A 13,862-nucleotide genomic window follows, 5' to 3' on the forward strand; every position below is an offset into this window, starting at 1 on the left:
TGACCCAACTAATTTACTAAGGCATGGGTATTTCTATTTACTAAATCAATTAAGATAACTCTTAGGGAAAATCAGGCTGCAATAAATTAGGATTGGAGTCTGCCAAGCACATACATTTTTATGTGTACTTCACTCTCTTCCCCCACTGAAAGCAGTGCAACTTAAAATGTTCTGGAATAGAGGTGAATGGCACCCTTACTCTTCAAGGTACTAGACATGCCTTGCAGCAAAAGATAACATGACTACTCCTTTGAATGCCAGAAGAGCTATTTCAAATACACCTGAACTATGTTGATCTCACAGTGAAAATCCTTTTGATAAGCTTTCTGTTTGATTCATCATCTGGTCTACAACATGCAGAAAGCAAATGGAAGGAGCATAACCCTACAGGTGTCGCTGACTAAGACAAATCTGATTTCTGGACTTAGAAGAGCCACTAAAAATATTATTCATAGAACAGATTGATTTGAAGCCTTAAAACCCAAAGTCTAAAATATTCAGCAAGTAGCTGGAGTTTTGAATTATTTTGTAGGTAAAGTGTTATGCAAACAATAAACTGAATGCTGTCGCTGAGCCTGCATTTTCATTTTGGATTAAGCCATACTAGGCACATAATGATTAGCTTTCCTTATTATTTTTCTTCATATAAAATGGGTGGACGCCTTTTTTACCCTTTGGTGAATGCAGGGAAATGCTCATCTGTGGACAGTATGGAGAACAGGTTCTGAAACTTTAGATGTTACATAACCCTGTTGCTTAATTTATGCGCTAATAGACTAGTAGATGGCTTTTAAAATTAATCCATTTCTTAAAAGGCTAAAGCGTGGGGGGAGGGAACATTTTTCTTCAAGGCTATTATATCTAGAAAGTGAGGAGGGAAATTGACAAAGTGACTTTTTAAACTAAAAAATGGTTCTTAAAAACCCTATAAAACAGGAGACTAAAGATCATAACCCCTGAGGGCTAAAACATTTTTAGGATGTCATTTTGATGTAATGCTGGTTGCTATATAATGCAGGTAAAATAATGGCACAATTCTTTTAAAACAAAATGAATTTTAAAAATTAAGCAGACTCATTTGGCATCAATTGAAAGGACACATGAGTAAAACTGATCCCTCCCCCTTTCTCTCATTGTTGGTTACAACTTAAAAAAACTTAGAGAGCAGAATTCCATCAGAACTAAATCCTCTCATCTCATTCTAGACATACACTAGTATGGTACAGATGGGCAAAAAGCCCTGTTGTGCAGGTGGGGTGAGGGCTAAGCAGCCAAACACTCAGAGCCCTCCCCATGCTGCCCAGGCACCATCTTGACATGCAGCAGTTCAGATGGTGCACACAATGATGACATTCCTTTGATGCAGCGCCCAAATGGCGCCATGCGAAAGGGGTGTGATAAAACCGCCCGGCAGCGACTGTGGCGCCTCTTCGCAGGCAAAAAAAGGAGCCGGAAAAAACAGCTTCTATTTGTGCTCTACGAGGCTGGATCGGTGTTGTGTGCATTTGCCACAGCACTGATCCGGGGCAGAAAAGGATGGTGTTTCATCGTCCCTTCCTGCCCATCTCTACCGGGCCTAAGTGTGTTCCCAAACTGCAATTTTGCAACCCTTGAAACGCTCTAGGATATCTTCCAAGCTCCCACAGCTCCCCTTTGATAATTTTGGTGATTCCCCTGTCTTCAAATAGTCAGAAATAGAGAGGCTTTACTTCCCTCACCTCCTGCTTCATGATCATCAAACAACTCCCAAAACGGCAAAACATAAAATTGGCCAAAAACATCACTTCTAGTTTTGTTTGGGTGTAGAGATGTAGCCCACTGGAGGTTAAGTGGTGGTGATAATTGGCTCTCCATGGAGCTGCCCACTCCTAATTTATGCCAAGGTCAGCAAATGCTGAGGGTACAGATGTATCCTAGTGTCAGTGTCAGATGCTTTGCATCTCAGTTGCATCTCTGATATCACAGTTGAATTGTCTACAGTGCAAAATAATATTAAATACTCAACAGAGCTTATTCCTGATTAAAAAGCATATCCAATGGTAAGCCTACAACAACTTTGGCCTGGAAGCACAAATATAAGATGATTATATTTCATATAGGAAGTACATCTTCGTTTTGGTCTGGGTTGTCTGGTTGTTGTTGTTGTTTTCACAGTTGATTCCACTATCCAAAATAACAGTAAATGTTATTCACGTTAGGAGTAGGAAAGGAGAAAAGAGAGAGGAGGGACACCAGAAATCGTACATAGATTGTTCACCCTGGATTGCGAAAGCCTTCTAAAATGTTCCAATAGAAGCAACTGGGAACTGTGAATGTTCAACACCCCTGAAAAGTTAGTTCTTTGAAGAGTAATCATGGGATTTCAGTTTCCTGGCTTTGCAGACAGGAAGGGGGGAACAAACAAAAATGAGAAAAAGCCTTCTGCAGCAGCCTTCATGGCAATCTTCTTCCCTGCAGCTTGGTCAAAGACATAGTATTTCACCTTGTGAAAGTTTAAAAAGAAAAAGTTAATGTAAGTTTTTATTTTGTGGCAATCTCTTGTTCATTAAGGAAGGCTTTCACAAGAAACCAAAATACGACATCCGTGGATAAATGAAAGCATTGTTTCAAACTGTTGAAAATGGATTTTTTTAATACAATTTTTTCTGTTTTTGATTTGTTTAAAGGAAAAAGGTGATACTTGAAACCCTAATTTAGTGCTGTTGTAAACTAAGGATTGTATAACACCTGCCTCAAAAGAGACAGCAATAAAAGCAATACACATTTCTATTATGTGTAGAATGTTTGCGTATGGAGGGGAAGGAATAGAAAAGATCACTAGGAAAGTTTCCTCATTCTGTTACTGCAAAACACAGCTTGACGCAACAGGGTGCAGAAGTTGGTGTTTGTTTCTTTCCCCTGCACCAAACAAAGCCCACTCATTCAGATTTACTGTTGAGCTGCTGCAGCCATCTCCAGCCATTCTGTGCCTGGTTGAGAAAAGGAGAGGGGGGAATTGGAGAAGCATCTGACTTTGTCCTCATAGCCAGACATAAAATGATTACACCGTCTGCTGAGATCTCCCAGTAGACCTCAGCAGATGATGCAATCATTTTGCATCTGTTAACAGGGACATAGCCAGATTACTTGTCTCATCTCTTCCCACTTTCCAGCAGGCATAGAATAGGCAGCTCTACAGTAAGTAGTGGTGATGGGGCAGTGAATGGCTAGCAGTAGTTTAGTTCTGCACTTGGAACTACTACACTATGTTGAGCCATGCAGGACTCCACCCATTGAGTATGTTATTTTTGCTTCGAGGAACAGAAAAGGTGGTTGTGTGAGTTTCTGTCTCAGTAACTTGGCTGACTTTGGTTAACCTGTGCCTTGACTTAGGTAGGCTGCCATTTGCAATTCTGGTTCAGGCTGCAAAATGTCTTAAGCTGGCCCTGACTATTAAACATAGTTCAGAATCTTTGGGGCAGTTACAAGTATGTAAAAGAGTTATGCGTTCATAATTCAGTTATGCATTTACAATCCCTACATAGCTCCTAATTTATGAGTTACATAGGGACCATAAAAGTCCCCCCAAACCCCACTTGGCAGCAAGCAGTGGAGATCCATTACCCATCCATTGAGAAGCAGTTGCCTGACATTCCCATTCCCACCACACAAGTGATCTCTGGTGCATGGGGGATTTGTGATGGCGGTCCTTTCTCTGCCTGCCACATCAGAGATTGCTCACAGGAGAGCAGCCACTTCTTGATTGACAGGGGAACAGGCTCCCATTGATCCCAGTAGCTTCTTACCGTTAAGTAGGATTGGGGGAGGGTGTCTGACTGAATCTACTACATAGCACAGTACAGTGCACCCACGTCACACGCGGGCACACGTTACGCAGCTTTCAGCATGTGCTGAAATGGGGTTCAAGCATAGGTGGAATTTCCTTTATGCGGGGGGGGGGGGGGGGGGGGGGGGGTGGTGGTCCGGAATGGATGCCCCATGTGAAGAAAGAGCAGACTGTAGTTATGGTACTCCATAGTGCATGATGTTAATACAAGATTCCAATGTTTGCTTTCTGTGTTTCTTGAGTGCTGAGAAATCCTGATGAGAAGAATCCTGGTGAGAATTTTCACAGTAAGGCAATACAAAACTCGCATGTGTTCTTTTTTGTGAAAAAATAGCATTTTCTGCACAGGTAACAGCACTGTCTCTGCAGGAAATATTTGGCCATGATTCTGCAGCAAATGTGTAGCCACAACGTTATAGTTATGCTCTGTCTCCCAGTCTGACTCCTACCTTAAAATGTAGACAGAGAGAGTTCTATGGTGCTGATGAGTGGGACACTAAAGGATAATGCATCCAACCTCCTCCCAGCTGCTATGTGCCAACCAGAATCAGTCCCAATGGGGTCCTGCCATAATTCATTGACCCACTGCTGCTCATTAATGGGAGGGGCTAGATGTGTGTAGTGCCCTACTTGTTAGGACCACAGATGTCTATGCCCCTAGTGTGCTAGCTTGGTTTTCAATTGAGCTTAGGGAGCATTTATGATCGTGGATGTGAATAGGAAACAGTGATGAGATTGTAAGCCTAGTTCATGACATTGTAACTGGCTAATAGGATGGCAGCCATCTGTGCTGCTCTCTGCACAAACTGTGTGAATTTTGTACTGAACGAGTCCTGAAATTGTGAATAATATTCAAAAACTGTGCAGTTTTGCAAAAAAAAAAAATGTCATTTATATCTCCTCTGACTCAGATGCAAGGGGCAATGCCAAAGGAATTAGAAGCAGTTGTTAGGGGTTTTTGTTTTGCTCAATGGCATTCTCCCTGTGAGCAGCAGACAATGATGGTCATATGAAGGATGCTGCCCCACCAAAGCTACTCACCATTGAGAGATGGGGCAGTTTGTATGAGTCCCTCATCACAAAAAACAAACGAACAAACAAAAAATCTGAAGTTTGCCTTGAATCGTCCATCTGAAGACTGCAGTGTTTCCCCCTAAATCTGTGTAGATAAGCTTAAATTCTGAGACCAACGCAAAAGCTATAAATTGAAGTCACTCTCTAACACATGGTTTCAGATTTTGGGACCCAGCATTGGGATGATGAAATTAAAAAAGTATATTATACTCTAAAGAAAACACCTTGTATAATCTTTTGTTAAATCATCAGCAAACTCTCAGCATCTCTCCACTTGGTTCACTTGGCTGGCAAGGTGAAGGCTGGCAGCAAAAGCTAAGGTTTACATTTTCCAAATGTCAGCCTTGCATAATGTGTCAAATCTTTGGCCCCATTCCAGGCTTCTACTTTGAAAATTATATTTCATCACCCCCTGGCTGTCCAAAGGACAATTATGTGGGGATGGTTTTAAGTTTAAGAGTAACTTTAGAATAAATAAGTTGGGCAGATTGTTGTCATGTTCATGGTGCTTTTGCTGAAAACAAACAAGAGCAGTAAATGTTACAAATGACATCCACACAATTTTGAATTAAGTGGCAAGTATTATTCAAGGATTGCCTAAGTGTCCTATAGGCACCAGATCCTGCCTGATCTTGGAAGGTAAGCAGGGTCAGCCCTGGTTAGTACTTGGATGGAAGACTGCCAACGAATACCAGGGATTGTAGGCTATATCTGGAGGAAGGAACTGGCAAAACAAACTCTGACTATTCCTTGCCAAAGAAAATCCTGTGATATATACACACACAGACAGACACACACTCAGGGGCAGTCTCTCTCTCTCTCTCTCTCTCTCTCTCTTTATTTCTCTTTCCCTTCCGTCTTTCCTTTCCTCCCTCCTCTTTTCCCTTTCTTTTTAAACCTCCCCAAGGAAAAACCTAAGTATATATAGCACCCATGAATGCCACCATTTTAAAATATGTTTAACTATAAGGATGGCATGGAATGGCTTTAACAGAAATTTGATTCCAGTTTCTTGCATCAAGGGTAGAGTCTATAAGGTTCTTTGCAACATCAAAAGCTTTGTACACCATGACTGTTCCTTTATCTTGGAGTTCACCATTTGATTTTTCTATTAAATGGAAGGTGGCAATTAGTCTGTGAGTAGAGACAGAAAATAATAAGAGAATTAAAATAATAGTCACAAAAATTAGACAGGCAAGGTTTGAAAGAAATCAAAAGGACTGAAAGAAAATTCTGAGCTTGAAACATTTCTCTGTAACTTTTGAGAGCATGAAAGAGCTTTCAGCTTGTCAGAGGCATGTGTGATAGAACTAGGATTTCAAACATCTACCGTGCTTTTATATTCTAGAACAATAGCCCTTTTTTATTTTGCTAACAAAAAGTGCTTGTTTCTTTTATTTTTCCTATGACTAATGTTATCTCTTTGAATAGACAAACTGGCATGTGGAATTTATACCAGCTGTGTCTTTTCCTCTATACTGAAAAAAAAAATACTTTGTATTAGTAGAAAATTATTATAATTGTACATTAATTTAGCACTGTGGATTGATACTTTGGGGATATAATAGACATGTCTGTTGGATGGAATTGCAGTGTACCATTTCCCCTCCACCTCCTCTTCCTCCTCTTTCCTTTCCTCCTCCTCTTCCTCTTCCCCATCCAGAAGCATCTCTCTTTAGTACAGTTTGACTAGTAGCATTCATGCAATAATGGTACAAATTGAACTGAAGGTAGCACACTTCTGAAGATACTAGAATGATCAGCTGACCTTGCTCAGTCTTGTTTTATTATTATTCCACAACTCTGCTTGTGAACATTGATTAAATGAATGATAAGGTCCATGATAGATCGATTTTCCACATTTTTAATTTAGGAGGTAAAACATTCTATCACTGCCGTGGTTGAAAATTATAGCTGAGATAATAGAGGTCTGACTCTAGTTGAAGTTAAAAAGGAAAAAGTTGTCCCTCAAATGTCAAGGCACCTCGTGGTCCAAGATGATTAAAACTAAACTGTTTGCAATATGAATCCCAAGGTGCTGCTATATCTCAGCTACCATGACATTTAGCCAGTGACTTTTCATAGCTTGTTAATAATGTATAGCTACCCCAATATAAATTCGCAGTGATGGAACTGGCCTGTTAGAGTGGAGTAGTTAACAAGATTTATTCTATCCAGAAAATGCAGATTTGAATTGTAGGGAGGGGCAGGGGAATCAGGACGAATGTCAAAAGAACTTTTCCATGGACTGTCTTATTTCATGGAAACTCAAGAGGAATTTGTTTCATTCTGATTTATTATTCTCCTCAGACCCCTAATTTGGAGGAAGAAATACTCCAACTCTTTTCTTAATTCATGATATATAGCATGCATTCTGGAGGGAATGAATCCTAAACAATTTAATAGTCTGTATCAATCCAGTCATCAATACAGCCAAGCAAAATTGAACCCAGTAAACAGTAAGCAAAGGCTGCCTTGGTAGGTAAAACTGATGTTAATGACTGCCCCTGAATAAAAACCAGCAAATGGCTCTATTGGAGGAAGGCCATTTGCAAGATTTTCGCCTTCAACCTGGCAGTTATACAAATTATTCATAAGCTGCAAAATGTCAGCAGATAGATGAAAAGAGATGAGAAAAGGGTATAAGTGAGAAACAGAGACAAGGAACAATGGGTTACAGCAGGATATGGATTAAGTCTGGGAGGAAGGGAGGGAAAGGCAGTGTGACATTTGGAAAGTTGCAGGCTCGATATAAGATGGAAGGGAGCTGTTTAACCAGAAGACACAAAAATTTCATCAGGGACTTCTGCTGATATGAACAAATAAAGGTAGCTTAGAAGTGAGACAGCTTTCAGTTGCTTTCGCCTTCAGTTTCATTTTTTGGGGTGGGTGGACTGGTCAGGAATAATTATTTCTGGCATGCAAGAGATAAAGCCTTCAGATTTGTTATTGTCAATGGATGTAGAATCACATGTTAAAAGCACTTATTAAGAAAAAAACCTGGGGAGGGGGGAGATACCCTGGTCTGTCCAAATCAAGGTCGCTATTAAAACGGCTGTTATTTGAATCTTCATCTTGCTATCAGTCTTCTGAATATTTTGACTGTCAAACATGTTGATGTCCTCTAAGTGCATGTTTTCATTTCTTTCCTATTAGTATCACTACCTTCACAGGCAATGCAGCTGCTATTTTGACATTTTATCTGGTATCATTTCTAAGCAAACATACTTTGAAGTGGAGTAGCTGCCTCTTATCCCGAGCACCAGACATTGGCCTTTGAATCTTTTGTGGAAATAAGAAATAAGGCAGCTGTGGCTTTATCGAAATTAGTTGAAAAAGAATGATAAGTGTGCTATCAATGATATCTCTGGGCAAGCTGATAGAAAACGTCTGCAAGGGAGTTCATGTAAACATGGCCCATTAAGAGTGAAAGGATGTAATTTTGTGAGGGCCCATGAGTTACTTCACAGGGGAAGAAGCAACAGCCATTCAAAACCCTCATTTGCATCTTTCCCACCTGGAATTCCTAACCCATTAAACTATTCCAGAAGGTCTTGACAGCTGACCGTATCAAAGCTGCTGAGAGCAAAACCCATATGATCCTATTCTTTCCTTTTAACCCCCAAATGAACGTAATCCACCAAAGACATCAAAATAATTTCACTCTCAATCATAGTTCAGACAGGAGTATAGAAAATCAGTGTGGCATTGCCATCATGAAAGATGGTGACTTCTCCAGTGCTGGCCTAGGAGGATGGTTCCTAGGGCAGAGTTTAGCTTCTCTAGCATGAAGACTATAAAGCATGTAACAGAATCTTATATGGCCTGTTAACGTAACTTTAGTATGCTTAGCTATGTAGCAGAGGCAATACAAAACCCCTTTACAGAATTATGTAGATGTCTAATGGGACAGCAACAAGAATACCTGATGTGTAGTGGAGCCCAATGTACATCAGGCACTTTGCCCTCTACTGGATGTAGACATTATGCAACTGTGCAAATCTAATTCCTGCATATGTAAGTCCGCTTACCAAGATCTGTATAACAACAACAACAATAAAAGACCAGACCAACTTTACCCAATCTAGCACCCTTCCAATATATTGGACTATAACTTTAGCCATCCCCAGTCAACTTAGCCAATAAGATACATGCAAATCGCTGTGGGAGGCTGAACGAGACAACAGCAAGTCGGAGAATGTCAGTGATGTCTGTACTTTATTTATTGCTGCATAATATTATGTTAAAGTATACTATGCTTAATTATGTATTAATTATATCTGTAGGTGCCCAGATGGGTTCTCGGGTCATTTTTGTGAAATAAACATCAATGAGTGCAACTCTTCACCTTGCCTACATAACTCAGTCTGTGAAGACCTTATTAATGGCTACTTCTGCAGATGTCAGAGAGGTAACTGGTGGAAAATAAAACAATTTTTTAAAAAATTGCAGTATGTTACTACTGAAGGACTCTGGCTGTAGAGAACATTCTTTACCAGGCTTATAAGGGGCATACTGGAAATTTAGCTATGTGGTTAGTGTTTCCTGTAAACAGAATATAACGTACCAAGAAATTCCTTTTTACTTGCTTCAGAAATTATTCTTAAGTGGAAACAAATATAACCTCTTCATTAAAAAAAAAACAGCCCTACAACAAAGAAAGATATATTTTTCTTTGAATGGAAGCAATTGAATGCACTTAAAGATTGTCTGGAGTCCAAACATAAGATCAGTCATTTTAATTAGCATTTTAAAGTGTTTAATTTTGTCATGTGTGGGACAGAATGATAAAATATTACTGTAAAAATAAATTTGTAGAACAAATAGTTTGCATTTTGAATTAGGACCATTCTAGGAACTGACTTGGCAATGAATGGGTTTGGCTTAAATTGCTATCTGGCTTTCAGCCATGACATCATAGATGGGAAATATAATGGTTGGATCCTAGATTTAGAGCAGGATCCCAAGATGGTCCTCCTAGCATAGAGCATCAGGGTCTGGTAGAAGTGGGAGTGCGGGCAATCTCTCCATCTGACTCATGTCCCCCAAAATTCTAGCTGTCTGGGAAACTCCCAAGTCAGCTTTGTCTCCTAAAGCTGCAGGGAAAAGTTGAAGACAGCCCCATTATGCTAGTGCTGCACTGCCAATGTGACAGTGGAATTTAAGCCTGTGCCAATGCTTAAAGCACACACAATAAAACCAGTGGAATTTAAGGCAGGGTACAGACCACCCAAAAAGGGCGGTCAGCCTGCGCCTTGTTTTGCTGTGTGAGGAAACTGCAGCGGACAAACCACATGGCTTCCTTGCGCAAAAAGCGGATTCTTTTTGCAGCGCGATTATGATGCCACAGTGCACCAGTGGTGCACTCACAATGTCACAATGGCATCAAAATGGTGGTGCCCATCTGTACAGGGTGCCGCTATTTTGACGCCCTCGTCACAAGCAAGGGGTGAGGGGTGTCTGGAAGAGCCGCCCCTCATACGTGACGATGGTGGCCCATTGCGTCTGTCTGCCCCGGGCCTAAGTGAATCATGACTAATTTGTCCTGTTAAAACAAGGAACTGGAGCCCTTTGTGGCTTAATTTACATGCTGGTAGTTTCTTCTGCCCATTATACATAAATAATTATTTTTATTTTTGGTTCTATGGAACCAAAAGTCAGTGATAAATCCCATTTTGGGAAAAAGATGTCTATAAAATAAATGAATGAATGAATGAATGAATGAATGAATGATGTGCACATTCTTTTTTTCTCATTCTGCCAGGTTGGGAAGGCTTCCACTGTGAAGATGACATCAACGAATGTGCTTCTAATCCTTGCACACATGGGATCTGTACCCAGAATGAACCAGGCTTGGGTTACACCTGTTACTGCCAGCCTGGATTTGTGGTATGTTGCTAAGTTCCCAATAAATCCTTTATCATGTCTTAAATTTTTCCTCCCTAGTAAGTAGTTTCTTATGATTTCAAAATGTTTCCACAAGTAGAATACTTCTCTCTCCTGTGATGACAGTCTTTGTTATATATTGGCATTGTTTGCATTCTCATTAACACCCAGGAGCAGTTTCACTGTGTCCTCTTTTTGAATTCTGTTTACTGAGGACCTGTGGGTAGTCACCAGCTATTCTCCCTCCTGTGCCAGCACAAACAGCAGCAGTTGGCATTTCAACTGTATATAGAGTTCAAAAAGTTGCTTTTCAAAGTAGTTAGCTAACAGTTCTGAAACCTAAAAGTAGATTATTGTTAGTTATAATTTTGAAATAAACTTGTTTTTCTCATTTTAAAAAGTAACTGAAAATGATAAATGGCCATGTTGCAAGTTGCTGCTCTGTGGGCCACACTTTCCTTTATTCTAGAAGTCTTACTTGCATTGGCTGCTTTCCTTAGAGCCCACAAATAAGAAATCACCGAGGTAAGGAAATGTGTTGTAAAAATGTGGCCTGATTCTCAGCTACCTTTCCCCATCTCTAAACTAAACTCTTCAAAAGAACTAAACTTTTCAAAAAGCCATACATGATACAAAGCATCCCATGGATAACACAGTGTCTGTGTAAAATAAGACCTCAAACACCAACACAGTCACTCACAATCAGTGAGGTAGACTGGAAGGATTTGAAAAGCTGATCTAATATCACAGTTCCAAATTCTGCCCTTTTGCTACAGTTCCACAAACTAGGAGCACAATGCACACTAACCAGGTGGCCTAGTTGAAGGATGTATAACACACTACACAGAATTGAACCAGAATGGCATTATTGACAGCCCTTTGGAGTAAGATAGCTTGTGCATTACCATTAACTCATCTGCATCTTTCCTAAGAGGAGAAAATCCATGAGGAGATTACTGAAGCTGCCACACAAAGTTCAACCACCTGCCCTGTAGCCAATTCCCTAACTCTTTCTTTCAAGCCTATGACTGACCAGGTTAGATGCACATGAGAGTCACACACCTTCATAGTTACTAAAACAGCAAGCATGGTGCACAGTAGGATACAAAACCAACAAACATGACAGCACAGGGATCCTGATTAGATAAGGCACTACTACTGCCAACAGTGGTAATCATGCAGCCTTCTTTTCAGCCTCTGGCTCCTTGCAAGGCCTTCCTTTGGTACATTTATTATATGAATGGGTTTCCCCACGAGCTTGGTAATCATAGTCATATTATGAGAAGGGCTTTATCATACATTTCCCATCAGGAATCTGTTGAACACTTTACACCACATGATTGTTAATAATTGTAGAATGTGCCTGGAGAATCAGGTGGTGACTTAGGCTACTCCCTTTGATTGATCTGAAAGTGGGGGATCATGATCTTCCTCCACAGCTGTGGCTCCAGTTTATCCCATCTGAGGATGGGGTTATGCTCACCCTCATTCTGAAAACCTCACCCAACTGTAAATGTTCAGGCTGTGTACCCTTGATAATTTATATTTGCCAACCAGAAAAATGGACAGAATGTGCCATAGCTGGGTGTGCATCAGGACTCTTGAAAAATAAAACAAAAAATAAGGACAAACTCAAAATGCTCAGGTGTAAGCCACCTTCCTTTTATGGAAGTTTATCGCACTGGCCCTGAAAGTGCGTTCTAAAATGTGTGCACACGCGGGCGTGCACGGAACGTGATGGAGCCAAGAACCCCATTTTACTGCACGCTGGAATGCCGCCTTTGCCGCCGAGTGTTCCAATCACATCCCCGTTCCGTTCCAGAGGGCGCCATTTCTGAGAACGCTTTAGAACAGTTCTCAGAAATAGCGCCCTCAGGAACAGAACAGGGACACAATTGGAATACTCTGAAAAATCTGCACATCTACCCCTCTGCAACTTAATGACATTTCCCTAGAGGCTTCTCTGGGGATGTAAGAGAAAAAGGTTAAATCTGTCCACACTTGACAAATCCTATGGCCCCCCCCCCCCCCAAAAAAAAACCCCCAGTCTCCATATGGGCAGCTACAGGCAAAGAATTCCTAATGATGTAATATGTGATTCGGCCCCTATTCATGGTGGTTGCTGTGATTTGTTACAGGTGTCAACACAGTATCTACAAAACACATGGAAATTAGGGGAGAGTCTTTGCATTTACAAAAAGAACATTACACCATCTGCTTCTATGTTTAATGACTGACCTGTGGCATTTAACTTTTGTGCTAACTCATGACCCACCACAAAATGTCTTTTTTGCTTTCAATTGTCAGTATCACCACCAGTCATGCATAGGGTTGCCAGTTAAGGATGCTTTCAGGCTCTGAGGTCTCCAGACCAAAGCCTGAGATGTAGGAGTGACCATTGGCAATGTTATTAAGTGATATATGCATTACCAACCAGTTGTTCACAGCTTGTCATTCAAATACTCTCTCTTTCTCTCTCTCTTTGGAAATTAAGACAGAAATGTTTGCTAATGATGCTGTTTCCAGATCAAGATGAAATTAAAGGATTTTATTCCTTCTCACTGGGATAAGGGACATTTAATTTAGCCTACATGCTTCTAGCTAGAACATGGATGCAAATCACAACAGAGTAGAGGGTGAACCCTGGTGCCACAATGACAGGGAGGGGAAATGGAAGCTAACTAAGCAAATACACAGACTTTTCAAGTTGTAGCAACAAATCAATTAATTCTTGCAAACTAGCAAATTACTTAAGCTGGAGGCATGTAGTCCTCTCCTCTAGTCTGGATTCTAGCCAGGATTCTAGTCCACCAGGCCTGGATAATTTGCACCTTCATCTCCTGCATGGAGATGACCCAGGAAAACTGAGGTTTCATGTCCTGAAATCTGGCAACAGTATGTGGTTAGGGATGGATAGGGTTGTCAGATAAAAGGAAAGAAAAATCCAACATGGCCAATGTCTTTGCTATCAAATAGTTACCAGAATTTAAAAAAGGTAAACCTAGTTCATTGTTCCCATCTCCTGATTTTAAGCTGTATTCCTTAAGCAAATAATAATAATAATAATAATAATAAT

At 40.5% G+C, this 13,862-nt stretch overlaps 1 protein-coding gene across 1 annotated transcript in view; it reads left to right on the forward strand.

The window, feature by feature from the left end:
- LOC121925326 (protein eyes shut homolog) overlaps nt 1-13,862 on the forward strand; it is a 361,923-nt gene that overhangs the window by 81,357 nt on the left and 266,704 nt on the right. Inside the window, exons 5-6 of the mRNA XM_042457345.1 lie at nt 9,187-9,311; nt 10,665-10,789. Of these exons, the coding sequence (XP_042313279.1) occupies nt 9,187-9,311; nt 10,665-10,789 (250 nt within the window). The remainder of the gene's footprint in view (nt 1-9,186; nt 9,312-10,664; nt 10,790-13,862) is intronic.

Source organism: Sceloporus undulatus, chromosome 1 (genome assembly GCF_019175285.1).
Source record: "Sceloporus undulatus isolate JIND9_A2432 ecotype Alabama chromosome 1, SceUnd_v1.1, whole genome shotgun sequence".
Classification (NCBI taxonomy): Eukaryota; Metazoa; Chordata; class Lepidosauria; order Squamata; family Phrynosomatidae; genus Sceloporus; species Sceloporus undulatus.